The sequence below is a fragment of the Morus notabilis genome, unplaced genomic scaffold (genome assembly GCF_000414095.1).
Source record: "Morus notabilis unplaced genomic scaffold, ASM41409v2 Scaffold1404, whole genome shotgun sequence".
In the NCBI taxonomy this organism is placed as follows: domain Eukaryota; kingdom Viridiplantae; phylum Streptophyta; class Magnoliopsida; order Rosales; family Moraceae; genus Morus; species Morus notabilis.
The window spans coordinates 77,263-104,594 of record NW_010361280.1 but is presented as its reverse complement, the minus strand read 5'-3'; the positions used below and the strand labels follow the sequence as shown (position 1 = coordinate 104,594).

The following is a 27,332-nucleotide window of genomic DNA, read 5'->3' as shown; positions in this document are numbered from 1 at the left end:
GACGCTCTTTTTTTTAATGGACTTTTTGTTTTTTTTGGTTGTTTTTTAGAAAAGGAAACAGATCTTCGTCTTCTTGAACAAGAAAGCAAAATTCCCCTTTTTCTACACTTCACTTCTCTCTCCGGAACCTCAAATCTCTCTCTCTCTCTCTCTAAAACCTTCGATTTAACGTTCTCTCTCCGGCAGCCATGGGAGACAGTCAGTACTCATTTTCTCTCACTACTTTCAGGTGATAATCTCTCTCTCTCTCTCTCTCTCTATCCTTGCATTTTCGTTCTCAGATGTTGATATTACTCGAAATTTTCTTCCATTGATATGGCCGTTCTTGTTGAGCAGTCCTTCGGGAAAGTTGGTTCAGATCGAGCACGCTTTGACGGCGGTCGGCTCCGGCCAAACCTCCCTCGGAATCAAAGGTAAAAATCTTCCACTCAAACACTTTTCTAGGGTTCGTTATTTTCGTTGAATCGACGATGAGATTTGATGAGCGATCCCTAATCGAGATATGGAAAAAGGGGATTTTGGTATGGATTTGGCCGGAATTTAGCCGTCGCTTTGTGGAAATGATTTTTTTTTTATTTGGTGTTAAATGAGGTTTAACTGATGCTTAGCTGGTCATTGCAGCTGCTAATGGTGTTGTTATTGCGACTGAGAAGAAACTTCCTTCAATCTTGGTTGACGAGTCATCTGTAAGTGTCTATGGTCCTTTTTGAGTATGCCCTAATTCAATTTCACTGTGTTTAGTTTAAGTTGGAATATGTTTGATTGATTGCGGGTATAATAATAACTTTATGTGGACGTATAGAAAAGGATTTAACCTAAATTATATCTGTTATTGTATAATAATTTTGATTGGTTATTATGTATGTTGGCTTGGAACTGTTGGACTTGAGCCTGCACATTATGCCATATCTGCCCATTGATTTTATGTTTGTTAAATCAATTTGTATGAGGCTTTCCTCTTTCGCTGGAACATTTTCATTCATTCTTTAGTTTTTTGGTTTGCTAGTCTTTTGTGTTTTTTTTGCTTTTTAATCTTCTCCTTTTCTTATGTTCTTTGTTTAGAAGAATCTAATCCTCTTCTTTTTCTTTTGTGCTTTGAGCTTCCCATGACAAGTCCTTTTTTTTCCGTCATGAGAGTTACATGTGCACTGGGTGAAGGATGGAATTGCATATAACTAATATTCTAAATAATTTACAACATGGCTACATAAACAGGAACTCAAATTAAATCCTTATAGGTAAGCTAAAATTAGTGGATCGTCTCTAAAATCCTGCGTTGAAGAAACCCAAAACTTCATTCTATCCAATATAAACTCAATGTCCTAGGAATTGAATCTTCTGGTTTGATAGTTCTATCTTGTTCATTTCATTTTTTTTTTTTTTGGAATTATGTCCTCACAATCTTTGGATCTCATGTTCAAGCCTGATTTTGTGCTGTGGCGATGAAACAAATTGTAAAAGCTAAATATCTGTTACCTTGTTCTCGTCCTCTGCATTATAGTTAATTAAAATGTTTGTTTCGTACCCTAAAACAATTAAGAAATGTCATACTTTCCTAGTTTTAGAAGCACTGCAATCTGTCCATGCCTCCAAAAGTATATTTAAGTATGATCTTATTTTTTGTAGGTTCAAAAAATCCAGAGTTTGACGCCAAATATTGGAGTTGTTTACAGGTTTGCTTTTGTGGCTTCCAATTGAAAATATTGTAGAAGTTATGACTATCACATTGTCTTTAGATTAAATGAATTTCTTGGCTTCAGCAGCATTATAAGGCAAAAGGTTTATGACTAAAAGGATTCATTATACATCACTGGAAGATTTCTTATTTTTGGTTTAACTGGAGAAAACCAGCTTATTGTGTGGATATTGATAACTTCTAAAGAAGAATATCTGTTGGACTGATTTGGAAACTTTTTTGTGTTTACTAAATATCCACTCTAGCATAGTGCTGAACCATTGGCAGATTGTTACCGGATGATGAGTGACATTAAGCACCATTTCTGTTTTTTGATACAGCGAAATTAAGCATATTCATGATATCCTGGGATGTTATGATTGTCCATTAGGTGATATCTTCTATTTGGAAATTATACAAATTTGGTTTCCATTAACACGTGCATATCAACATCTTTATCTGACCCCGATTGGTGGCAGTTTGCAGCCTTCTAAGATGTGTGTATATATATATATATATATATAACTTTTTTTTTTCCAATTTATTACATCTTGATACTTTCATCTGTCTAGCTTCCAACTTTTTAATTTTATTCTTTTCTCTACTACAGTGGTATGGGTCCTGATTTTCGAGTCTTGGTCCGGAAAAGTAGAAAGCAAGCAGAGCAATATCATAGGTTATACAAGGTACTAGATGTTTCTGACTTTGTTTCCTATTATTTTTTTCCCCTTTTCTTTTGATCCAACATGGTGGATTGCAGCTATATTCATCATTCCTGTTGCAAGTTTGTATTAACAAGTTCGTATTCAAATATCTTATTTGTAGGAACCAATCCCTGTTACTCAACTTGTCAGGGAAACTGCTGCTGTGATGCAGGAATTCACTCAATCTGGGTAATGAAAAGGCTACTACCACTTCATAAGACATGTTCTATTAGACAAATATCAAGTGTTTTTTCTTTTTTTTTTTTTTTTTTTTTCATGTGAAAAAAATAAGTAAATTAAAAAAAAAAACCCTCAATCTGGGTAATGAAAAAAGGCTACTACTGCTTTATTATACATGTTCTATTAGACAAATATCAAATTCTTCGTTTTATGTAAGAAAAAAATACTGCAATGGATTGAGAAATTTGGAAGTTAATTTACATATTCATCAGACTATTTTATCTGATTTTCTAACCAATTTTGTTGCTGATGGATCTGTAATGTCTTTCTTTCTTTTTGGGTAGTGGTGTGAGGCCTTTTGGGGTCTCTTTACTTGTTGCTGGGTTTGATGACAATGGTCCTCAACTCTTCCAGGTAACTTTCATTCTCAAGATTTTGTTTGGATTTTTTCAAGAAAAAACTTCCTTCTTAATCCTGGTTGCCTTTGATTTTTTCCCCATTTGGGTCTGATACTTTAATTATACAGAGATAAAAGTATTTCACATCAAGTACTGGCAATGATGTTTCTAATCTTGGTTGCCTTTGATTTTTTTCCCCGTTTGCTTTTATTTTCTCTAGGTTGATCCATCAGGCTCATATTTCTCATGGAAAGCCTCTGCAATGGGAAAGAATGTTTCAAATGCAAAAACATTCCTTGAGAAGAGGTATTTGAGACAGAATATGGTCAAAACTGGCACATACTAACTAAATTAGGCGTGTTTGTGGCTGCTGAAATGAAAAATGATTCTTTTAACACAAGCCCTTAGTTTGACTACTATTTTTCTGCCTTTGATGAATGTTTCATTTTTATTTACTTTTTGATTTATTACTGTTCCATCTCTCTCTCTCTCTCTCTCTCTCTCTTCCATCATTCCTTAATTTATGAGGTAACATCATGGCCCCCTTGCAGAAACATCTAGAAATTTGATATAGGACTATAGGACAAATTAAGTTCATAGAAGAAATAGACAAATGTGAGAATTGGACACATGTCAATATTCAACACTCGTGCCTAGTCATTTACCACAACTCTCCTTTTACTTTGAGGTTGCAACTGTTCCTCTTTATGATATTGTAGCCATCCTTGTCTAGCTTTTAAGTTAATTTTGAGTCAATAAATGTGAATATTTAAAGGGACATGCATTTTTATCTTTTAGCATTTCTTAACTCTCTCGTCCTTTATACTTCTTTCTCTTGTTTTCTCCTCTCCTTCCTCCTCCTAATTGATCCTAAACATTTTCTTTTGCCTTCTTTTCTATGTTTCCTGTTTTCTTAGGTATACTGATGATATGGAGCTCGATGATGCTGTGCACACAGCTATTTTGACTCTGAAGGAAGGGTATGTAACTGTTAAACCTACAAAGCCAAAGCCGCTAAGGAACTTATAATGGTTATCTTTCTTGATCTTGACGTCTGTGGTGTGAACGCTGACGTCTTGAATATTTCTTCTCTCTGTCAAGTTATGTTGTTAACGTAATCTTAATTAAATGATATGCACAATTTCGTAGAAGTGGCACTTTGGACATTTAATATCGACTTTCATGCCTTTCCTCAAATTAGATTCAATGAGAAATGTTTTATACGGATATGTCGTGTCTTCCCACTTTACTTAAAAAGTGGTACTTTTTTTTTTTCTCATTGTTAGTTGCTTGATCTACATTTGCAGATTCGAAGGTCAGATCTCAGGCAAAAACATCGAGATTGGCATAATTGGCACAGACAAAAAATTCAGGCAAGATTTGTCTTTACTTCCTAATTAATCTGTAAATACGTTTGGGTGGTTTCTGGGATATTCCAAAAAGGAGAAACTGCAGATAGTCTTTAATTTGAATTTTTGCGAGGTTTAATCCTGAAGTAAACACCGTCGTTTTAAACTTTCACTTGTATAATTCCTTCCCCCAACTTCTGCTCTGATGAATTTCTCATTCTGAGACCATCCACTAATCATGATCTTTTTATGCTCCATACTTCTTGCAGAGTGCTTACTCCAGCCGAAATTGATGATTATTTAGCTGAAGTAGAGTAGTTTGAGTTGCAGCAATCATTATTGTGTTTGCTGGACTTTGCAACTCTTCTCTTTCTTTTGGTGTTCAGGTGCACTAATTCAGAAAAGAATTGAACCAGATTACTTTGATTCATAGAGTGAGAGAGAGAGAGAGAGGTTTTAAGTTAAATTTGTACTCTGGTGCTAAGAACTGTACTTTTTAAAAGTTGTGCTTATTTTACCGGAACTGTTACAACAATTTTTAGGCCCCAAGGAAAAAGGAGTTTAGCCCCTTTTTTTTTTTTCAATTTTTTTTACTTTCTAATATTTGCGTGCAAGTTGGAGAATGGTTTTTAAGCAGAGTTGTTTTGACAACATTTGAAAAATCACCAAAAAAAAAAACAAAACAAAACAGAAACAAAAACAAAAACAAAAACTATGGGTCAAAAACTTATTTGGGCATTCATTTCGTCTGACTATGGGGATGGACAAAATATGTCTTTCAAACATATCATTTTGGCATGAAGCAAAAGAAAACAAGCTTTAAAGGTACCTGCTATCCAAACTTCCAAGTTTATAGTTATTCAAGGGGACAAAAAGACAAGACCATATATATATATATATGTATACATTTACATATATTGGATTGAAATGGACCATAGTCTCATTGAATTTCATGAAACCGCCAGAGGGCCACGTGACGTCCATATTTTATTTTTATTAATTACAATTTAAATGACAAAACATAGGTGTATTGTTATTTATTTATATATTTTGTGCAAAACAGAGGTGTATTCTTCAAAAAAAAAAAAAAAAAAAGAGGTGTATTATACTATTTTAGTATCATTCTGCCCCGCCCCCTCACCAACTTCTGTTTCATGTGTTTGTTGACAAATAGACCTACCAACTTGAAATGTTCTTTTCTTTATTTTTATTTCCCTCTTTGCATTTAACCTTGAAGTGGCCTTTTCTTTTCATTCTTTAAAATTCCCCGAGGCATTGTAATAAACTTTTGGTGGATTCTCGAAAACAATATTGGTAATAATCCTCTTTCACAACAAAAAATGAGAGATTTTATTAAAATATGATTTTCTATTTTTGATCTAATATATATGTATGTATATAGTTGATTCAAAGGTTTAGCTATCCACGCTGTAAAAGTTCTTTATATGCCTTGCCACAATATATCATCCATCCGGACGAGCCATAACAGCCCATTTAATTATAAGTTCGTTCACTCTAATAATAAATCAGTGGACGTTTGATTCATAGATTTAGAATTATAATTTAGAATTATTTTCATTTTACTTGTATTTTTTATAAAAAAAAACATTGTAAAAAATCATGAATCATGAACGAATATAGAAAACAAATTTTCTGTCAAGTCACCTTAATTCTCACTTAAAAGTAATAGAATTTTCTAAGCGTTTTATCAAAAAGAAATAAAAATCATCCATCCCTCATTCATTTAAAAAACAAAGAAAAATTTATATTAATTAAAAGGATCTTTCTTTTCTTTTTTTTCCTGATCAAAGGATTACAATTTACATATTTCTCAAAGGATTAAATTAATATTTCTTTCTTACTTTCTCATTATGGTTATACATTAACATCTGTAGTACAATCACCCCCGAACGAAAAATAGGAAAAGAATTATAGAGGGAAAAACTAAAAATAAAATAAAAAAAATAAAAAAAACCCACCAACCCACCACTATATAAACCCAAGTGGAAGAAAGAGAGTGAGTTTTGTGTATTGGAAAGAGAAGGGAAAAAAAGTGACGAGGTAGAATATAGTGGGAAGAAGAAAGAAGCATTTTTGGAGCGTAAAGCGAAAAATGGCGACAATGTTGTTGTGGGCTTCAAGGGCTGCTTCACATCTCAGAATCTCTGTCTTCACCAGACCTTTTGCTTCTGGTACACCAACCATCTTTTATTTTCATATATATATATATATATGTTTATATATTTGTATATATGGATCATGATGAAGATGATATATTTATATGTTCTTTTTCATTTTTCTTTGGAGTAAGATCTGTAGGTCAATAAACGAGTTGATCGTTAAGAGATGATTTCTTATGACGTTACTTGTTCTATCAATGATGCTGTGGATCTGTGTTTATTTATTTATTTTGGCAATGAAAGATCTAATTTTTATGTTTGTGTTTATGAACGGAATTTGATTCGTTTATTTCGTTTTCTTTTTTTTTTTCCTCTTAAAATGGGTTGTATGCCTTTTCTGTTATTTTTTCCCCTTTAGATCATTTGGTTCTTGCACCCTTTTCATTTACTTTGTTCTTTGGATCAATAGCACGTTCTTCTTGTTATGAGATGTGGAGCCTAATCACGTTTGGAAGCAAGGAGAAGCAAGAAAAAAGAGAAAAAATATGTGTAGTCCCGTGGCCCCGGTCAGTGAGTGCCGCGGCACTAGAAGGTTACATGCCTGGCGCCATGGCACCAGTGCTCAGCGCCATGGCACTGCTGAAACCATCCCCGTAATGCTGCGGCACCAAGAATGGGTGCCACGGCGCTAGCGAGCACACCATGTGTGATTTGAAGTAGTGCCACGGCACCGAGAAGGTAGCGCCGTGGCACTGATCGCGGGCAGGTGATTTCAAGGTCGGTTTTAGGTATTTTTTAAGGGCTTTCGGGGGCTTTTCTTGTACTATATAAATATCTAATGTTATGGGGACTTAGGTGGATGAATTTTTTTGAGAGAAAATTGGAGTGTGAGGCTAGGAAACATCGTTTGAGTGTGAGAGAAACACAAAGTGAGATTGAGTGTTTTTCTCTGCAAATAATTTCTTTAACTGTGCAGCGGCAGAAACAGGACGTAGCGAAATTGGTGAATCTATATAAAATTCTTGGTGTAAATTTTGCTTTTATTTTTTGTTTGTTATTTTTTCGTTCTCTGTTATTTGTTTAGGTTTTAGGCAAATTTTCCCGACACTTCTGTCACTCTCTTACTGGGTTCTTTTTTTTTTTTTTTGGGTGCAAAATTTCATAATTTAACCTATTTTCTTATCATTTGATTGGATTTTTTGTTGTTCCATAAAATACCCACATTATAGGCGGGCCTCAAACGCTTTTTTCTTTTTAGAAGGTCGGCCCTTATCCCATTCCTTTGGAATGGTGGGCCGTTAATACTTTACTTTTTTGTAGGCCCTTTATTCCATTCCTTCGGAATGGCGGGCCTTTAGTACAAGGAAGGTCGTCCCTTTATTCCATTCCTTCGGTTATTGAAAGGTGCTTATGCAGACTTGTCATTTTCACATGTTCTCCTACTTTCTCCCAGCTTGTGAATCTTTTTCTTTGTTAGTTATTACTTTGTATACTTGTTTGTTTTGAAATAGTGAGGCTATTGCTCATTGGATTCATTTGATGATTTTGACTGCGGTTTACAATGCTAGAGACCTCTCTCTTGATGCATATATCTTGAAAAGGAGATTCCACCATTTTTGGTGATGGTAATGGGTTTACATGTATGGAGATTTCTGTAAAGAAAACGCATTAATTTCCTTATTTTTTATTATCATTTCTAATGTCAAAGACTTATCGCCCTCGAGATTTTCGTGGTTGTTTTATATCTAATCTCTATGTTGATATTGGGAGGATAGAAGTTATAGAAAGGATAAGAAAATCTTAGATATTAAGCTCAAGAAATGTTGATGTAAAAGTCGAGCATTTTTTTTATGTGGCGACATAGAATTAGTTTATTGGAAATAGGGAAGTTGAGAACTTTTCCTTTATTTAGCAATTACCAATCTTGGTCCTTTTGCTTTAATTTATCTCCTATTTATGATTCTGCAGTTGTGAAGGATTTGAATTACGCTGACTCCCATGAGTGGGCAAAAGTGGAGGGGAACTCGGCTACTGTTGGCATAACTGATCATGCTCAAGATCACTTGGGTGATGTTGTGTATGTCGAACTGCCAGAAGTGGGGAAATCTCTAACCAAGGGCGAAGGTTTTGGCGCCGTCGAAAGTGTCAAGGCGACAAGCGATGTTTACTCTCCCATGTCAGGAAAGGTGGTTGAAGTCAATGAGGAGCTTAACAGCTCGCCTGGTTTGGTGAGTACACTCTTTACACTTTGTTGATTGTAAGAACTTCATGACGAAGTGGTTGCATAAATTTTCGATTTTGTGTACCTTGACTAGTTATTGTTTGTTTGCCTTTTATGTGTCAAGATTTAGGTTATGAAATTCCGTCAGTGAAATTATTAGTAAAGGAACAAGGTAGTTTGTCATAGTTTGGATTAATGAAGAAACATGATGTTATCAATATTGAGAAAGATCAAAAGTGAAAATTGTGTTCTTAAAAAGATTGTATAAAATCAGTTCTTCTTTTGTCAGGGATGAGGTACCTTATGTAGTATGGATCCTTTGTCATTGCAAAACAGAGCACTAGTCCTGCAAATTTTGACGATCATTCTAAAGGTTTCTTGTTAAAAAACTTACGAAGTTTTCTTCTTTTCCTTTGTATTTTTAATCTTATTGAGCTCTCTTATTTTCTCTATTACTGTTTTGTCCTTGGTCACACATAGTCTGTTTTAGGATTTACACAATCCAAATATTGTTTTCATTTCCACCATCTTTTGGTGCAAACGTCGCTATAAAACTTTGGAAACGACAGTTATAGACCTGTTATGTGTAGTTAATAATTATGTCGAATGCACTGGCTTACAACTTTCTATTAATCGTTTTGAATATTGAACTAACATTCCTATGAATGTTGAAGTGGGGAGTAGATAAGAATTAACATTCCTATTAACTGGATGCTTTTTCCTATTTGTGGGATGATGGTGTTCCAGCTTGATTTATTCACGTTTTTGGTTGTTTTCCAAAAGCTTAGAAGCCAATACATGCTTATGCATCGTTTTGTTTCAAGGGTAAATCGTGGTTTTGGATCCCCAACCTTTCAGGTGTTGCACTTAAGTCTCAACTATTGAACTATGTCATGTGGGTCCCCTAAGCAATGTAAACAGTTCCCCTAAGCTGGTGCGAGTTTCCCTTCGGTAAATAATAGCGTAATAACCTCTGCAAGGTCTAGTCAGTTTCTTTAAGTTGACGATGCTTCAATATACAATGTACAACCAGTCCCTCCAATCACTTTCTTTATAATTACGCTTAAATCATTTCGTTTTTTGTTTTGCTTTGATTTGGATATAGATCAACTCGAGTCCATATGAGAAGGGATGGATAATGAAGCTCGAAGTGAGCAGTGGAGGTGAGGTGAATGGCTTGATGGATGCCGATCAATACTCCAAGTTTTGCGAAGAAGAAGATGGAAAGCATTGATTGATTGATGCCTGGCCATCCGGTGTCCCGGGAGTCTTGCCAATGGTTTGTTTGTCAATACCATGGATCACGCTTAGCAGCGGAAGCCAAAAATTACACTATTGTCTTGTTTCTTTCTAGTTTCGTCTGTGTTTTTGTTGCTTCCCATTGAGGTATAAAAGTAAGCAGAATAAGATCAAGATTGATGCTTTCCTTCTAATTTTTAACCCTTTTTTTTAATTGCATAATTGCTGCTGCTTTTTTAGAATTTCGTTTTTGATGAATTTTATAGATTTTGCAATAGCTGAAAGTCTGCAAAGGTAGGGAAGTTAAAGTCTTGGAAGCTATAGAAGTCAAAGGTTTATCTTTTTTCGAAAGTAGTGTTGGATCTTGCCGTCTCAGGATGTTTTTCCTTGTCCTCTTCGGATGTTCTCAGGTTTGATACTATGGAGCCTCACGTTAGCACCTTGCCCATTCTATGGATTGTGCAACATAGGGTGCGGCGATGAGAGCGAAATTGAGAGCCCGTTTGATTCCGACAAAAGTTTAATTTTTATGAGAATAAAAACTATCGAAAAGATTTTAGTTGTGGTGTAAACCCGCGAAACAAACAACAAATGTGCGCAAATTTTGAGTTGAATTAAGTCAGATTCACCAATTCTCTTGATGGTCCCTGAATCCCGAAATGATGAATGAGATATATGGGATGGCAGTATTAAATTTGGTGGGACTTTATATTCTTCTCACCTTAGAGGAGTTGGTTGATAACAAAGTCATCCTTTGTCAATTTTAAGATTTCAAAGTTAGATGAAACAATTTCATGGACAAATGATGTTCTAGATTATGACAAGACATGGTTTTACATAGACATTGACACAAACGTGGTTCAGTTTTTACTCTTCTACATGATGTATCTAAATATACATTTTTTGTCTCTATATTTGGCTTTTTTACGTTTGGTTAGAGGATTTAAACTATGTGATTCGAATCATTTTCGATTTACGTGAATTTTTTGTGAGAGAAAATACTGTAGCGAACCATGAATTATGATTCGAATCAGGGAACGAATCCCTCTACCAAGTGCCAAATATTCAACAAAATAGTCGTTTTAATGCATTGAGTAAATTATTATTCATAGACACATAAGATAAAATTTGTTTTTGCAATTCATAAATTGTACAGTAGCGGTAAAAAGTAACAGAAAATAAAATACCAGAGAAGAGATATCAAAAAGTAATTTTTCCCTCTCTTTTCTGTTCCTTCCTCCGGAAGCTTTCCGACTTTTGTATAAATGTCTTACAGTTACACCTATAGATATAGAGAGAGAAACACAGAAACGAAGAGAGAGAAAGAGGGAGAGAGAAGAAGATGCCGATCGAAATGCCGAAAGGGCTTCCATTCTCGGTGGACACATGGAGTCCGTCTTCGAAGACGAAGAAGAGACACCATTTCTTGACCCACGCCCACCGCGATCACTCCTCCGGCATCGCCGCCCATTTCTCCTTCCCTATCTACTCCACCGACCTCACCATTTCCCTCCTCCTTCAACAATTCCCCAAGGTTCTTCAAGATTTTTCCTTTTCGATTTTAGTTTTTTGGGTTCGTTTGTCTGTGTGTTAATCTGCTCTGCTTTTGTTTTCTTCTTCTTCAGCTTGATGATTCCTTGTTCGTGAGAATTGAGGTTGGACAGTCGATTGTCGTGGATGACCCCGACGGGTCCTTCGTGGTTACGGCTTTCGACGCGAATCATTGCCCTGGTATTGGAATGATTTCTCTTCTTGTCTCTTTTCGATTGATTTCTCGTGTCGGTTTCTTCGAAGCGATTGAATTTTTGTTCCTTTTTCCCGTCTCGTTCACGATCATTTCGTTTATGTTTAACCATTCAATCGTCAGTTATTATTTGTTTTTCTTTTTTTTTTTTTTGGGTGAATTAATAACACCTTCACTGTAAAAATCAATTTGCATCAAAATAGACCTGGACAGGTTTAAAGCAAGTATTTTTAAGAAATTAGGAATTCTTGTTTTGTTATAATGATTTTTATTTTGGTTTCTTTTGTTCTCAGAGTTGTTTGAGTAGTTGCAGAACAAAAAATATATGCGTAATTTGAACCTGTTTTAGGATTTATTCAATACAATTTACTAATTGTATGGAGTGAACTGTTATTTTAGCAACACAGGACATGGGGGGTTTTGCTTCCTTCATCTTTCAGCAAATTGTAGCTTGGTTCATACAAATTACAATACCTGTTATGATTTTGAGAGAGCTTTATTGACAGATATTCCTTTTTCTGGCATGGATTTATGTGAACTTCAGGAGCTGTAATGTTCCTGTTTGAAGGGAATTTTGGTAACATTCTGCACACAGGAGATTGCAGGCTGTCACCCGAGTGTTTGCGGAATTTACCAGAGAAGTATCTGGGCAAGAAAGGAGGAAAACCCAAGTGTCCACTTGATTTTGTTTTTTTAGATTGCACTTTTGGAAAATTCTCTAGAATGATGCCCAGTAAGCATGCAGCTATCCGACAGGTATACTTGGTTTCTTTATATGAAGTGTTGATCTATTACATATGATTTTGGTTTCCAAAGATTTTATTGCATCAGTTCTTCTAATAGACAAATATTTGACGATGAACATGGATAAGCACCCTGGCACCATAGAAGTTTATCTCTGGTGTGTGTGCGCGCGCGTGCTTGCGTGTGTGTGTTTCCCTTCCAAGTTCTGATTATTGCCATCAAATCTTACATCGACACACGTGAAGATTTCTATTGTAAATTTGATTGAAAGTTCAGTTTGACAAATGTAATGTTTTTATGAAGATGTAGGCATGACTGCAAATTTACTATCTTGATGCAGGTTATTAATTGCATATGGAAGCATCCTGAAGCAGCTGTGGTTTATCTAACTTGTGATCTTCTCGGCCAGGAAGAGATATTGGCTGCCGTGTCTAGGACATTTGGATCCAAGATATATGTTGACAAGGAAGCTAATTCCGAGTGTTTCAATGCTTTGACACTTCTAGTTCCTGAAATCCTCTCCCAAGATCCATCTTCCCGGTTCCATTTGTTTGATGGGTTTCCTAAACTGTATGAAAGAGCAAAAGCAAAGCTTGTGCAGGCCCAAGCTAACTCAAAGCCAGAACCCCTCATAATCCGCCCTTCTGCCCAGTGGTATGCGTGTGAGGACGAGGGTTCATCGGATGAAAGACGGACAAAACTAAGAATGAATGAATCAATAAGGGACCAGTTTGGTGTTTGGCACGTTTGTTATTCAATGCACTCTTCCAGAGACGAATTGGAATGGGCCTTGCAACTTCTTGCTCCTAAATGGGTTATTTCAACAACCCCAAGTTGCGTGGCTATGGAACTTGATTATGTAAAGAAGCATTGTTTCACTGCTCGACTATCTCCAAATGATCCTCTTTGGAAGCTTCTAGACATTAGTTTAGAAGTGTCTTTAAATGGATAAGTATCGGATGAAACTGTGGATTGTTCTCCAGCCCTTGAAAAGCCGTCTCAAAGTTCTAGTGATTCTCAACTGCAGCCAGTAAAAATTCTCACTTCTCAAAAAGAACACTTCAATCCGTCTCCTCCAAGAAAAAGACCACTGATCACTTTATTCGGGAGAGCCAGACTTGGTATCCAGGAATGTCCCCGGTTGGAACAGAAGAAAATATCAAAGATAGATAAAGATGAACCTTCTCAAGCAGTTGACAAAAAGTTAGAACAGGAATTCTCATGTCAAGAGGAAAAAATCTGTAAAGTTACTTGGACAGAGCCAGTAGTGAACAGTCTGCCAGTGGAAGTGAACGAAATACGAAACGAGGGGCATGCAGAGAAACAAACAGAAGTTCAAAAGTGTAAGAATCAATCTACTGTCGGGCCTAGAAAGATCTTCAATGAAAATTTCAGAAAACTATACAGGTCGATGAATGTTCCTGTTCCACAGCCACTTCCTTCATTGAAGCGTCTTTTGAACAGCACCAAACGTGTCAAGAGGGAGTACAAGTTTTAGTTTCGCATTCCCTTCATTCAATCTATATCGAATCACTAATTCGTTTGTTATACACAAGTCGGCGTAGATTGGCTAGAACCAGGCAAAAATAATAACAGTTATACAGGTGATTATTTCTGCAAAGCATAGAAGACACCAGACTGGATTCTGTTGTATACAAGTTTCCTGAAAGATACGATCTTGTATCAATTAATATTCTTTGGTGAAACTGATTTGTATTCTATTGCAGGGCTCAAACTGATTTGTATTTGAGCCCTGCTTCGTTACTTTTAATAATCAATTTGTATGAGCAATGCCATCATAGGTACCATAAAATTCTCCAACACAGTTCAACGTGAGACCTTTGATTTTGCTGAGCTATTTGTTTATTTTGCTTAAAATTGAACTAGTTCTTTCTAGAGGAAAGTGTCCTACATTATTGTTGAAAGGAATTCAAAATACAAGTCTATGGGAAGAATTTGTTTCATGATTTTCTCAACCCTGAATGTTTATCTATGAAAATCAATATTTTTAATCAATATATATAATTTTTTTGACAATCATTCCCTTCGATTCTAATTTTCTAAAAGAGCCTGAAAAACTTGCATGATTATCGCGTATTTTTATTCAGAACATATGAGCAGGCTTTTCCCTAAAATTCTAGATGAGATTAGCGCATATAGTTGTGGTATTAAAAACATGATTTAGTTCACATTACAGTGTGGAAAAGAGAGTAATTTCCGTTATAGACTACGCTATTCGTACAAAATTATCAAGTAAGAAAGCCTTTTTTTTTTTTTTTTTTTTTTTTTTTAAATTGACTTATTTCTGCTTCACTTTTAGACATAAATAATAAAAGTAGATTTCTAAAGGCACAAAAAAAATCCCAAAATAAGTCTTTTCCCCTGTTGTATTTATATAATAATGGTTATATCATAAAAAGGAAACTAACCTATCACACATACTAAAACAATACATTGGCGAACGTTCACAAGGTCAGACAGTGTGGTACTATAATTATCCACTGCAGGGCAAAAACTAATGTAAAATGCGCATAACTCGTAGTCAGCTCAAGTCGGCGTTCCAACCCTTTTTTTTTTTTTTTTTTTTTTTTTTTTTTTTTTTGTGCAGTTACTCAAAGCATGGCATTTCATGTGTCAAAGGAGCAAATCCGTTGATAAACCATCATTGACTTTTTAGTACGAATACTAGTTTCTCATAGTCAATCTACAGATCCCCAGAAAGTGTGTACATATCATCATAGTAAGTGATGCCCCACAGCTATTAGCAGCCTCCACTCGAAAACCTTCTACTACAGCTAATCTGGGTGGTTGCATAATGGTAAGCTAGCACACGCTTACCCTCGCAACCACGTGTTTCTGTAGGATGAGTTATCACGCAATGAAGCATCATGCGCCTTGTATTCCATAACATAACTGTGTGGAAGTTTTAGGTGCCGCTTGATTGAATCTCTTAAAGCCATTACAGCCTGCAACAAGTAATGCGAGGTAAGAATACATGCAGTTGATGAGATGGAAAGAGAGTATAGATAGAGATCTGTAACTTATCAACCTGGTGGTCAGATGCGTTTCTATTCCAGACACTTAATATATCCTCATTGAAACGAATGCTCAGTACCGCCCCGCATATGTTATCTCCATAATCAAGTTGGTCACCCACCAATGCAAGGACCTGCAGACACATGCAAGGGTAAATGGTGACCAAATAAATATAGAAGAATGCGTAAATTCGAATAAACATTAAATTAGAAAATAGAAACAAGTAGCTCCATGCTTTTTAATAACCAACAAACTACACATGTCCTAACCCGAAGTAGATCAATAAATTGGGATGTCAGATGTTAGTGTTAGCAAGGAGCGAATAGAAAAATAGAAATGACTTGAATGAGTGAATAAAGAATCAATTAGTAACACAATTCTAAGCAACTCCCTGACCAGATGTTTAAAAGGGATTCATGAATCGTTCCACTTACATAATTTCCAAAATAACTGCTTAACAGTAATCTTATATACCATGATATTTCCGTTCCAAAACAGCTTCCAGCCTAGATTCAAAATTGTGACCACTAGATTTCTATATAAACAACCATGAGATAGCCAAAAACCAAATGTGCACAAAACTTGGCTGACTATTATTCATTGATAAGGAATCATTCCGCACAAACAACATTGCACCAAAAAAAAGGAAAAAAAAGAAAAAAAAAGTGTACCAGCTTATAACAGAACGTAATAGTTTACTACTCATTTTCAAAAGTTCGGTCAAAATCCTTACCAGATCCTCCCAGAAACGGCCCGACACAACCTTCTTGAACCGTATTATCCACTTACCACCATTGCAGTTAGCAGAGTCCTGGTCATTTTTTTTTTAAAAGAAATATATTGAAAAAAAAGGAATAATTCAGTGATATTTAGAAACAGAAAATTACTTGAATTGCATGGCCAATAAGGTTAGGGATATTTTTACCTCCCATAAAGGGCGAATTCCCTCCTTGAAAAGATGGAGGTCTGTTGGGCTTGGCAAAGAAGCTGGACGGGCCAAATGGCAATAAGAGACCCAAAAACCTTCAACCTAGTTATGCACATTTTCAAAAGTGATAAATATATCGAAGCAGAGAAAGAAATTTGGCTCAGACCACTTTTTAGACTTCTCGTTGTATTTGGAAAAAAAAAAAAAAGATCTTACCGTGCTGAAATCCACAATTTTCTTAATATTGTCTTCATAAGATGCTTGGCTTCGAACTCCAGGTGTCCGACGAGTGTACCAAAATACAAACTTGTGCTAATCATAAGAACATCATAACAAATATAAGTGTTGGTGCATCAAAAGATCACAAAATATCTTAAAAAAAAGGATTATCCATCCATGTTATGGCCTATAGGTACTCTTTATTTTCTACATCCATGAACAAGAACCATATTGCCTAGCCCAAATCATGTAAACCCTAGGGGTATGTTTGTTTCATGAGTTTAAACCCATAGTTTTGATTCCGCTACGGTGTTTCTTTCTCACAAAAAATTTGAGTTTCAAAAGTCATAATCAAAATCACTGGTTTGAACCCATCAACCAAACGGGCCTAAAGCTCATAAGAAACAGAAAATCATGCAAAATTTGTTTAATTTAGGTGACAAATTGATTTTTGAATACATCAAGAATTATCTTAACAAAAGGTAATCCAAATGATCTCATGTATAACACCAATCAATCCCTCGAATAATATACTCACGAATCATTTCCAAATTCGATGGCAACAAATATCCAACAAAAGATTGAGCGAAAGAGTATGCTCTAGCCTAGGAACATCAGCAACCAATCAAAAAGAAAGAACTTTCAATTTAGAAATTCATAATAAAACCGAGAACCAAATCCCTAGCCGATCGAATTACATACAATAAAAAATTAAAATTTGTCCAATCTCAATCAATCAATCCACCGATCAATCTTTCATTATAAGTAGAGAGAGAGTGAGAAGGAAAGAGAGAGAGAGGGAGAGAGAGACCTTGAGGGGATGAAGACCGGCTTTGAGGTCGCGAGCTTGGCGTTCTAGGGCTTCCGAGCTGTTATCGGAGAGTGAAGAAGAATCAAGAACTGAGTGCGCAGTATTCGTGGAATCGCCATTGTTGCTCTCGGATTGCTTCTTCTCAGCTGCCACCGACTCCATTATCGATTGGATTATTTTCAAAGCTCTCAACTTTTTTCCTCTCCAAGACGAAGCCCTAACGAGAGAGAGAGAGAGAGAGAGAGAGAGAGAGGAAGAAATACGAAACTGCCTTCGTCCCACTTCTTTCAAGTTAGACCGTCCGATGCCAAGCTGTGTGATCCAACGGCTGTGAAAAGGGAGAAAATGATTGTGGTCCCGTTCATTTTGCTGATTCGAATTTAGAATTCGAGTTCTGCTACAGTAAAAAGCTCTCACAAACAATCATATCTAACTTTTTTGTTACAGTAAAAAATTCTTACATAAAATCACATCTAAACTCAAATTAAAAATCCGAATCAACGAACTAAACGGCCTTAAAAATACGAATTTACCACCCCAGGAACTTTGCCTTTTTCCTTGGTTCGTCCTCGGACTTCTAGAAGTAGTAGCTTAAACCATCAAACTTTAGAAATATTTCCGGATTAGACCCAAATTGTGTTAATTGCCCAACTTATCCTTTTTTACTATTATTTTCTTAAAAAAAACAACTAACTATTTGTTACGACTGTTTTGCCCTTTGACCACGCAAAATGTGGCAAGATATCATTAACAAAGAAGGATTTCAAAGTCAAAGTAGGGGTATTTTTGTCTTTTCAGTTTGCTTGATTGTCCCACCACCAGCTGCGTAGTCCATCTTCTTCTTCTTCTGCTTCCTCCGTCGTAATTTGAGTTGCTTGTTAATCATCATAATTCACATTCATTGACCAGTTTTCTCTCTCTTCATCCAGTTGCAGTAATTAGTAATAAAACTCCATTTTTGCAGAGCTGAGCTAGAGAGAGAAAGAAGAGCAGCTCTCAAATGGTGACGATGCCTCTCTCTCTTCCCCAATCTCTCTCCCTTTCTCGCCCCTCCTCCTCCTTACGGAAGACTTCTCCTTTTCCCTTCCGATACTCCAACAACAACAACTCCAATTTCAGAGTTGTCTTCTCTCCTTCTCCGTCTCGCTTCCGCGCTTCCGCTTCTTCTTCTTCTCCAGGTTTTGGCCAATTAGGGTTTATCTTTTGTGCTTCATATCAAAATTGATTTAACTTTTGGACGATTTAATCAAAAGCTTGTTCCTTTGTTTGAATTTCTTTGTTTTTTCACTTCCTTTAGAGTTCTCATTTTCGTTGTTTACTGATTGGATTTTTTTCAAATGGAAATGAAAGAAAACATAAATTAGCCTGACGAGAAGATTTTCTGTGTTGGACAAGTGTTTGATTCTACAATCCGAAGAGAGGAATTAATCTTTGTTTGTTTTCCAAGGATGCTTAACATATGAATTTATGTCTTTGCTGATTCTTTGGTGAATTTATGTCTTTGATGTACGAAATTGTACTACATCTGTAGTTTTTCACTGAGAATTGCTTCATTTTTTCCTTACACATTCTAGAGAAGTTAAAACTGCAACGTTTTGCAAGCGTTTCTTCATCACGTGGTCAAGAAACAACATCTGTTGGCGTCCCGCAAGGCTCTGTGCCTCCCCCTTCAACACAAATGTAATCATTGTTACATTCAATTATGTTTTAAAATTTTGTTTGGTTTTTAGTTATAGCGCGCGTTTTCACTTCACACTCACACAAGACTTCTTCTTTTTCGGTAGAGGGTCACCTCTTTTTTGGATTGGTGTTGGCGTTGGGCTTTCAGTTGTATTTACATGGGTGAGATGATAATTTACTTGGTATTTGTTTGGAATTTGTTGAAACATTTTCAAATGCTGCGTGTTTGACGAGTTGATTGCAATGGCAGGTGGCTGGAATCTTGAAGGTCAGTGTTATTCTCCCGTACAAGTAGGCCTATATTATGCCGCTTTGGTTGGTTTTCGACAGCTTAGAGCTAGGAGGATGCATCCAAGATATCGTACAGTCACTATAGGAGTTTATGGATGGTCCATTAGGTCTGATTATATCGAGTTGGAACTTGGAAGCATTTATTTTGAGTTTCTTATTAGTCTTTGTAGCTTCAAAAAGAACTCCTGTTCTCTTCTTTTTTCGTATTAAATTTCATGTTTAGATGTTTTCATTTCATTTTATTCGACAGCTGCAAGTTCCTGACACTTCATGAATGTGCATTAGTGAAGCGAATTCCTAATTCTTTCTTTTCCTTTATACAATTTGAAGTTGCCTTCTTTTCATATCTTTTGCTTGTTCCAAATTATCTTCCCACAGAAGTATGCGATGCAACAAGCTTTTAAGACTTTAATGGGCCAAATGAATACTCAAAATAACCAATTCAACAATGCTGCCTTTTCTCCGGGAACACCTTTTCCATTTCCACCACCTTCACCATCACCATCAGGGCTAGCTAGCACGCCTCGTCCTGCGGCTTTTCAACCAGCGGTGACAGTGGATGTGGCTGCAACCACGGTAGAAGCAACCCCAGCCGCTGATGTCAAAGATGAAACGGAGCAAAAGACAGAAGCCAAGAAATTTGGTAAGAAAAAAATTCTCTTATATTATTTATATACATTGCATAAAAATATTTTTGTTTTCTATATTTGCAATTTGGTTTCTGAACCATTTATATTCTGATTGCATTTGGTCTGTCCCTATGAGATGTTGCTTTTGTGAGGATAAAAAATGCTGATTACTATGATAAAAGCGTGTTAGTTTCCAAGATGTTCTCTAAATTTTAGCAATAGAATACAAACTAATGACACATCATGGAAAAATGCCTCACTCCTTCAGAAGCATGGAAAATAGTCGATTCATATTGTCTTGTTGAAGTTCAAATTATTTGGTCAATAGATGTGCTTATGATTAAATGCAAGAAATTCATCAACGCAACATAACTTCTAGTGTGGCAATAAGTGGGGAGTGTACCACCCATCTTTCCTAATAATCATCAAAACTATAAGCATCTATCATGTTTAATCTTTCCCTAGGTGGAAAAGTTTCTAATTATGATTGATGATTCATGATTGATAACATACATCCTAGGAATCTGGTTTGTGTGTGGTAGTAATTTCATGAGATGAGCCTCCCTATCGGGGCCAGCTGAGTTCTTAATTCTTATAATTATTAGTTGGAAAATTCCCTCTTGATGTATCTATAATCAAATTCTTTTTTTTTGTTATTAGCTAGAAACTTTGTCTATGTATTTATAAAAAGCTTTAATTGACTTGCTATACCCGTCCTTTATAAAAATTTAACCTTTTTGTACTGTTTATTCATATACATATTGAGCACTTAGATGATAATAATATTATTTCGTCCCTATAATTGGCTATAGTTGATTGCGGATTAAATAATCGGTATTGGCAGATTTGCCCTGAATCATTAAATGGGTGAAGACATTGACACCACAGTGAATTTTTAATCGGTCCTATTTATTGTACATTTAAGTGTTTTTTTAGTATTAAGTTTTCTTTACTTGCAGCTTTTGTAGATGTCTCTCCTGAAGAAACTAAACAAAAGAGTCCTTTTGAGAGTAGCTTAAAAGATGCTGAGGAGACCATTTCGTCTAACGAAGGTCCTACAGCTGGAGTAAGTAATTGCTACTGAGTTTATTTAAAGCTTATTGTTAGTTGGGAAGCTATTGCAGCATTGGATATAAGATATTCTAAATTTCTGTCTATTAAGACTACTTGCCTATTTCATAGGATTTGAGTTTATCATTTACAGATATTATTTTAATTTAGTTTCTCTCCTTTGCTAATTGAATTAGGATTGCCTATCTATAAATACGCTCGTTATGTTAAGATTGAAGCCTTTAATTGAATTTATTACAGACTATTTAATTGTTGTCCTCTTGATTTTCTCTTTCTCACACTAATTTCTTTTAACTATTCATTCTTTTGTCTCTCTTCCTCCTTTCTTTCTCTTTCTCTGTCTATAGTCATTCTCGCTTGGTCCTGTATAAGAAGTTTAAACTATTTTCATATTATGTAAGGTTTCTCAGAATGGAACTACATCTAAGCACGGTGTTGGTGCATCGCAAGAGTCCCCTCCACGTAAGTAGAGATTTAGTCTATTTTGTAGTTCCTTGCTATGAAGTTCTTTTTTCTATCTTTTTTTCTCTCTCTTTGTGTGTGTGTGTGTGGTGCCCACCGCCGCCGCCCCTCCCCCTGTTTTATTTTCATGAGATAATTTTTGTTTATTTTTTTTTTTTTTCACTTTGCATTTCATAGAGTTTGAGCTGACATCCTAATGTTTACCAATGAATAGGACAAGAAAGTACCATCTCCGTCGAAGCTTTGGAGAAGATGATGGAAGATCCAACTGTGCAAAAGATGGTTTACCCGTAATATACTTTCTTTTTAAACTCTTTTTTTTTTTTTTTTTTACTTTGAAATTAAAGTTCATTATAGTTTTCTGTTTATTCTAAAAAACCGAAAAATATGCTTTTCTCTTAACATTGTTCTTTCTGAAAGTTATAAATGACTATAAATTGTGAAAATGTTTTCAATTTTCTTTGGAACAACATGCAATGTGACTTATAACTTGAGTTTGCTTGTTTTCATCTTGGGATCTTAAGAGGATTCATTTTGATAGTTGAAAAGGAAACTTTAGGAAACAGTGACCTAATTTTGTAGATAAAGGAGGGGAAACACCAATTTCATTGCTTTGGAATTAAGCAATGTTGGGTATTTGCTAGATACTTTGTTTGGAAACGAAGAAAATAACTTTGTATGTGGATGAGGATAAACATGAGAATGGTATAGGGTGTTTCTTCCTGGGTTTTTGTCTTGAGGTCTTTCCAAGATTTTTCTTTTCAAGTTTTTTTTTTTTTTTTTTTTTTTTTTTTTTTCTTTTTTTTTTTTTGGTTATTATAATACCTAAGGGTTTGTCGGGCAGTTAGGCTTGTGATTTGTTCCCACACGGTGTAGGGTTCAATCCATCAGAGCCACCTACCTGTCCAGGAGTTTCATGGTTCCCAAAGATTATAAGTGGGTTTGTGGAATTTCTTGGTGTAAAAGAAAATATATTCCCTTTTCTGGCTTTTGATTTGTTGGAAAGCTTGTTTGCAATTTTGCTGCTCTTTTCTTGTTTGGGCTTTTACTCTCTCTCTCTCTCTCTCTCTCTCTCTCTCTGCGGTCCTCTTCATCTCCTATTATGTGCGTGTGTGATCTCTATGTATATGAGTTTATTTATTAATTAGAGGCTAGTCTGTGAACACATCCTAGTAAACTTAAATGGAGAAATATCAGTTTCGTGATTTTTGTGCTATGGGAAAGCAGATTAACTGCTTATGTGTTCTTGTAGCTATTTACCTGAGGAGATGAGAAATCCTACTACCTTCAAGTGTAAGTCTATCCTTCCGTACCTATTTCCTTTCACTTTCCATTCATGTATATGTTTTTTGTCCTTAGTTTTTTTGTCCCTTATACAAAGGAATAAGGCTTTGGTGGGAAATTGCATGGGGATTAATTTGGGATGTCGTGTGGTTGTTGAGCCAATACAGATTAAATTCTAGTAGATGGACTTCGGTTCAATGTCTTAGAGTCAACGAAAGTTCTTTATTAGCTATTTCAAATTGATTTTTTTTCCAAAGTCTATTCTGCAAGCTGCCATAAGTTCACTTTCAGTTACTTTTTAATCCATTTGACGCGGATGCAGCATTTTTCTGTCAATTCACTAACTTGCACAACTCTATACATCTACTGAACACTAAGATAATATTGTGTATGTTTTATAATAGGGATGTTGCAAAATCCGCAGTACCGCCAGCAACTTGAAGACATGTTGTATGTTCCTTTTCCACGTTGTCTATAAGTGATTTTGTGTAGAAACAACTTTCTCATGATTGCAGTGAAATTAGTGACTATGTAGAAACATTTTTCTCATGATTGCAATGAAATTATGAGCATTTTGTCTTTTTTAAAGGTACAATGTACATTTTTTTTTTATTATGTCTTTTTTTCTTTATTATTAAGTAAGTACATATTCGATTATGTTCTTTTCTGTTCCTATTCGATACATGGCGCGTCATGAGGGTGCTATACTGAAACTTGATTTCTTTCTAATCTGTTATATATAAAACTATATATATAATCACTATTAATGATTCCAAGCTCGGATGTGATATGTTTGTTTGTGTATAATCTTGATATACCATTTGCTTCCGGAACACTTTTACAATGGTCATGAAAAGAAGTAGTACGTATTTCTTTGTTTTGTTTTGTTTTGTTTTTTTCAGTTTTATCTATTTGTGTATTCTATTTTTGCTTAGATAATCAAACTCTATAATGGTGCACTCTTTTCTAAATGAGGGGTGATGCTGTTGTTTTGGGGGTCTGATAAGGCAGAAGGGAGATTGTTTGTATCTAGCCGTCTGCAGTAATTATGTTGTATAAAACGCTGTAATGGCTGGTTAGTGAATATCGCTAATTTTTTCCATACATACTGTCCTCCAGAAAGAATATGGGTGGAAACTCTCAATGGGACAACCGCGTGATGGATTCCTTGAAGAATTTTGATCTGAGCAGTCCTGACGTTAAGCAACAGTTTGGTAAGTTTGCGCTTGAAAGTATCTTCCTCTATGCAGGATATTGCGTATATGTTATCTGAGCATTTGCATTTTATTATAATTTGATCATGGCATATGAATTTGGTATTTATGTAGTTCAACACCTTTGTCGATCTGATCATCTTTGGTTATGAATAAAATGAAAAGCTCAGTTGAAGTTCTTTTTTTTTTTTTTTTTTTTTCCCTTCTGTCTTTTTGAGTTGATTTCAGTCTAAACCTTGCTTGTTAGTCGCTACTTATTCAGTAATTTGTTTTTACCATCGTCACTTTTTGGTAAGTGATGACTAAAATGGATATTTGGGATTTCTCTTTCTTGATATTAAAAAGGGTCTCATATGAATACCATAGAACTCAACTTATAAGATACATAAATGAATTTTCCGTATAACTCTCAACTTGTAACTACAGAAAGCCTATTTTATAGATCTAATTGTTAAAAAGAAGTCGCATGTCCCAAAAAGATAAATATAGGACTCCGGCGCCACTATCTCATGCACGTACCAATCTTGCAATTCTTAAAACTTATTATACTGCACGTCTATATAGAATTGTAGTTGATTCCGGAAACTAAGCAATACGTTTTCAAGTACATCGAGAATAGAAGTACTTGGCTGTAATATTTGACAGGAAGCATGAATATAAACCATTGCTTGCCAAATTATTCAGTCTCGAATTTTTTATCTGCACCAAACGTGAAGCAGATTGTGCAATGTGCAAATGTAGTGCATGCATAAACGAATTCACAAATGCATTAATGTGGACCTTCGATATTATAATGTGTTTAACTCAGAATTCTACTCCTTTATTATGTGATATTTGGCAGACCAAATTGGGCTTACTCCTGAGGAAGTTATTTCAAAGATTATGGCCAATCCTGACGTTGCCTTGGCATTTCAAAACCCAAGAGTTCAACAAGCCATCATGGATGTACGTCTTGCAAGCGTTTAGATTCAGTTGTTTTATTTGTTGTTACGATGCTAACCGAATGGTGTATTGCTTTTGCAGTGTTCACAGAACCCATTAAGCATTGCAAAATATCAAAATGACAAGGAGGTAGGTGGTTCCTAAAATTATCTTATTTTCAATTGCAGTTCGTCTATCAGGACTTAATATATATATATATATAGTTTTAGCAAAAAAAAAAAAAAAAATGTATGGGTGCGTTTGGAATTGATTCTAAAACGTTTTTATTTTCTGTACGAAAATGAAAATGAAAACGTTTTTAGTTTCATTTTTGAATTATTTCTAAAAATACGTTTGGTAGTTTTATTTAGAGATTGATTTCAGTTTAAAAAAAAACTGAAATTGCGTTTAGTGGTTATTTTTGAAAACATGTAATAATATATTAAATAATAATATATTAAATAAATAATATTATTAAATATATTAAATAAATAATATATTAAATATATTAAATAAATAATATATTAAATATATTAAATAAATAATATTATTAAATATATTATATAAATAATATTATTTATTATATTAAATAATAATATATTAAATAAACATATATAATACAAAAACGGTTTCAGAAAAGAGGGAAGAAAATGAAAAAAAAAAAAAAAAAAAAAGTGAAATCCGTTTTTCAGAAAACAGAAAACGAAAATGAGAAAATGAAAACACCCTTTTTTCGTTTTCTGATTTCCACAAAAAGACAAAAATGTTTTTGGTTTTGTTTTTTAAAAAAAATTGCACCAAACACGTTTTTAACACCCGTTTTCATTTTTTTGCTTTGAAAACCGTGAAAAAAAAAAAATGAAAACGCAAACAAACAGGTCCTATGTATTTTCATTCTGCTAGGAACTTGATTTGGGATCGAAATGCAGTTTGATGAAATCTTAAATGAATAGTTTGACTTTTGGTTATTAAATTTCTGGACGTCTCAAGTCTTGTGATTGACCATGCTTCAGAATCTAAATCTATATATGTATAAGATGGTGTTTTCTTTCCCTTTTGTCTCAGGTAATGGATGTTTTCAACAAAATATCAGAACTCTTTCCTGGAGTTACTGGCTCGCCTTGATACCGTAGAATCTAGTTCCCAGAACGTTCTGTGAAGTGACCGCCTCACCTTGACGGTGTTGGTGTAGATGATAGCTGTTTTTTGGAGTACGGATGTTTCTTAGTTGTAGATGAGCAAGGTTACAGAAGCCATCCAGATCGCGAAATGCTTCTTGTTCTCGGGCTTATGCCTGAATATCTGTCTCTAAGTTTCTGCTCTGAAGTGTCTTGGTTGCTCTAAAAAGTTTGTTTTGTCCGTCATGGCTAAAGTTATGTATTTGAAGTCTGAAAATCTGGTTAGCCCTTAGTAACAATATCTTTGCTAGCTTTTTCAAAATTTTGTGTCGCTAATTGCCAAAGAAACTCCCCAAATTCATTTAATAAAGTTTGGACGAATTCTATTTTGAGCACGAAGATGACTATTTCTAGCCAATAGAGCTATAAAAGAATGCTACTGGTGCAGGGTACAAAGATTTTTTTTTATACCTTTGTGTATCTATTAAACACTTAATAGGGAGGCGTAACTTTAATAGAGAAGAATTAGAGGATGTAAAGCTAAAAAAAATAAAAAAAAAGGAGTTTGATTTGAGTATCTATCGTTATTGTAATTAAACGATAAAAGTTAACTAGAAAAGGCATTATTAAATAGGATTGACATAAACAAATTATACGTCAATTAGAGACAAATTTACCATAATAACATAATAAAGTGGTACACCAAATTTTCTAATAATTTCTCAAGTTTGAACACAAATGAAAAAATGAAACCTACGTGTGCAATGCGCTTTTAACGCTTTATGATTTTTAGCTCAATGCAGAACAGGGACGGAGTTTCGTATAACTCGTTTATATCTGGTCTAGCTCAGCGAGGATATAGTGTTAAAGCCTTGGAGTTGTTCGAGAAAATGCAGCTTGACCTTTTAAAACTAGATTGCGTCACGGTAGCAAGTCTTTTGAGTGCCTGCGCTTTTGTGGGGGCACTCGAGAAAGGAAAACAACTTCACTCGTACGCTATAAAATCAAGAATGTCTTCAAAATAAGTTAATTTGATGATTTGATAATTTTTGCGGTGAGCTTTATCTGTTAGTATCAACCTATACTCATGAAGGGAATCTGAGAGCTCCGAACAACTACGACAAAAGGGGTAAAAGAGTGCAAAAGAAGTTAACGACAAATAATGCTTGAAGAGCATCAAATTTCTAAGATTATAATTTCTTTGACTAGTATTTATGTCTACATAATGTTAGACTCTATATAATTCCACTTGTCATATCTAATTAATTAGTAGCGTGACGTGGTTTTGGAAATT

General features: G+C 35.0%; 5 protein-coding genes across 5 annotated transcripts; 4 read left to right on the top strand and 1 right to left on the bottom strand.

The window, feature by feature from the left end:
• The first annotated feature begins 63 nt into the window (after positions 1-63).
• Positions 64-4,890, top strand: LOC21392957 (proteasome subunit alpha type-2-A). The gene is made up of 11 exons (XM_024166262.1): positions 64-229; positions 337-413; positions 622-686; positions 1,627-1,673; positions 2,286-2,361; positions 2,501-2,568; positions 2,904-2,973; positions 3,178-3,263; positions 3,875-3,937; positions 4,265-4,330; positions 4,576-4,890. Exons 1-11 carry the CDS (start codon positions 189-191, stop codon positions 4,622-4,624), a joined length of 708 nt encoding a protein of 235 aa, XP_024022030.1. The 5' UTR covers positions 64-188; the 3' UTR covers positions 4,625-4,890.
• Positions 4,891-6,342: 1,452 nt separating this feature from the next.
• LOC21392956 (glycine cleavage system H protein 2, mitochondrial) lies at positions 6,343-10,098 on the top strand. The gene is made up of 3 exons (XM_010099107.2): positions 6,343-6,498; positions 8,395-8,654; positions 9,753-10,098. Exons 1-3 carry the CDS (start codon positions 6,420-6,422, stop codon positions 9,879-9,881), a joined length of 468 nt encoding a protein of 155 aa, XP_010097409.1. The 5' UTR covers positions 6,343-6,419; the 3' UTR covers positions 9,882-10,098.
• Positions 10,099-11,189: 1,091 nt separating this feature from the next.
• On the top strand, positions 11,190-14,219 carry LOC21392955 (5' exonuclease Apollo). Its single transcript, XM_024166265.1, is given in 4 exon segments — positions 11,190-11,420; positions 11,512-11,617; positions 12,175-12,386; positions 12,715-14,219. Coding segments are annotated over 4 exon segments (1,668 nt in total). The 5' UTR covers positions 11,190-11,228; the 3' UTR covers positions 13,873-14,219.
• A 585-nt stretch (positions 14,220-14,804) lies between these two features.
• Positions 14,805-17,607, bottom strand: LOC21392954 (eukaryotic translation initiation factor NCBP). Its single transcript, XM_010099105.2, has 6 exons — positions 17,369-17,607; positions 16,555-16,650; positions 16,336-16,440; positions 16,144-16,221; positions 15,424-15,543; positions 14,805-15,340 (listed from the first exon to the last, which is right to left on the bottom strand). Exons 1-6 carry the CDS (start codon positions 17,528-17,530, stop codon positions 15,209-15,211), a joined length of 693 nt encoding a protein of 230 aa, XP_010097407.1. The 5' UTR covers positions 17,531-17,607; the 3' UTR covers positions 14,805-15,208.
• Positions 17,608-18,240: 633 nt separating this feature from the next.
• On the top strand, positions 18,241-26,523 carry LOC21392953 (protein TIC 40, chloroplastic). Its single transcript, XM_024166254.1, has 14 exons — positions 18,241-18,546; positions 18,943-19,048; positions 19,153-19,210; positions 19,299-19,316; positions 19,718-19,982; positions 20,928-21,034; positions 21,441-21,501; positions 21,716-21,791; positions 22,754-22,794; positions 23,190-23,235; positions 23,905-23,999; positions 24,841-24,944; positions 25,023-25,070; positions 25,986-26,523. The coding sequence occupies exons 1-14, from the start codon at positions 18,369-18,371 to the stop codon at positions 26,043-26,045; spliced, it is 1,263 nt and encodes a 420-aa protein (XP_024022022.1). The 5' UTR covers positions 18,241-18,368; the 3' UTR covers positions 26,046-26,523.
• The last annotated feature ends 809 nt before the right edge of the window (positions 26,524-27,332 follow it).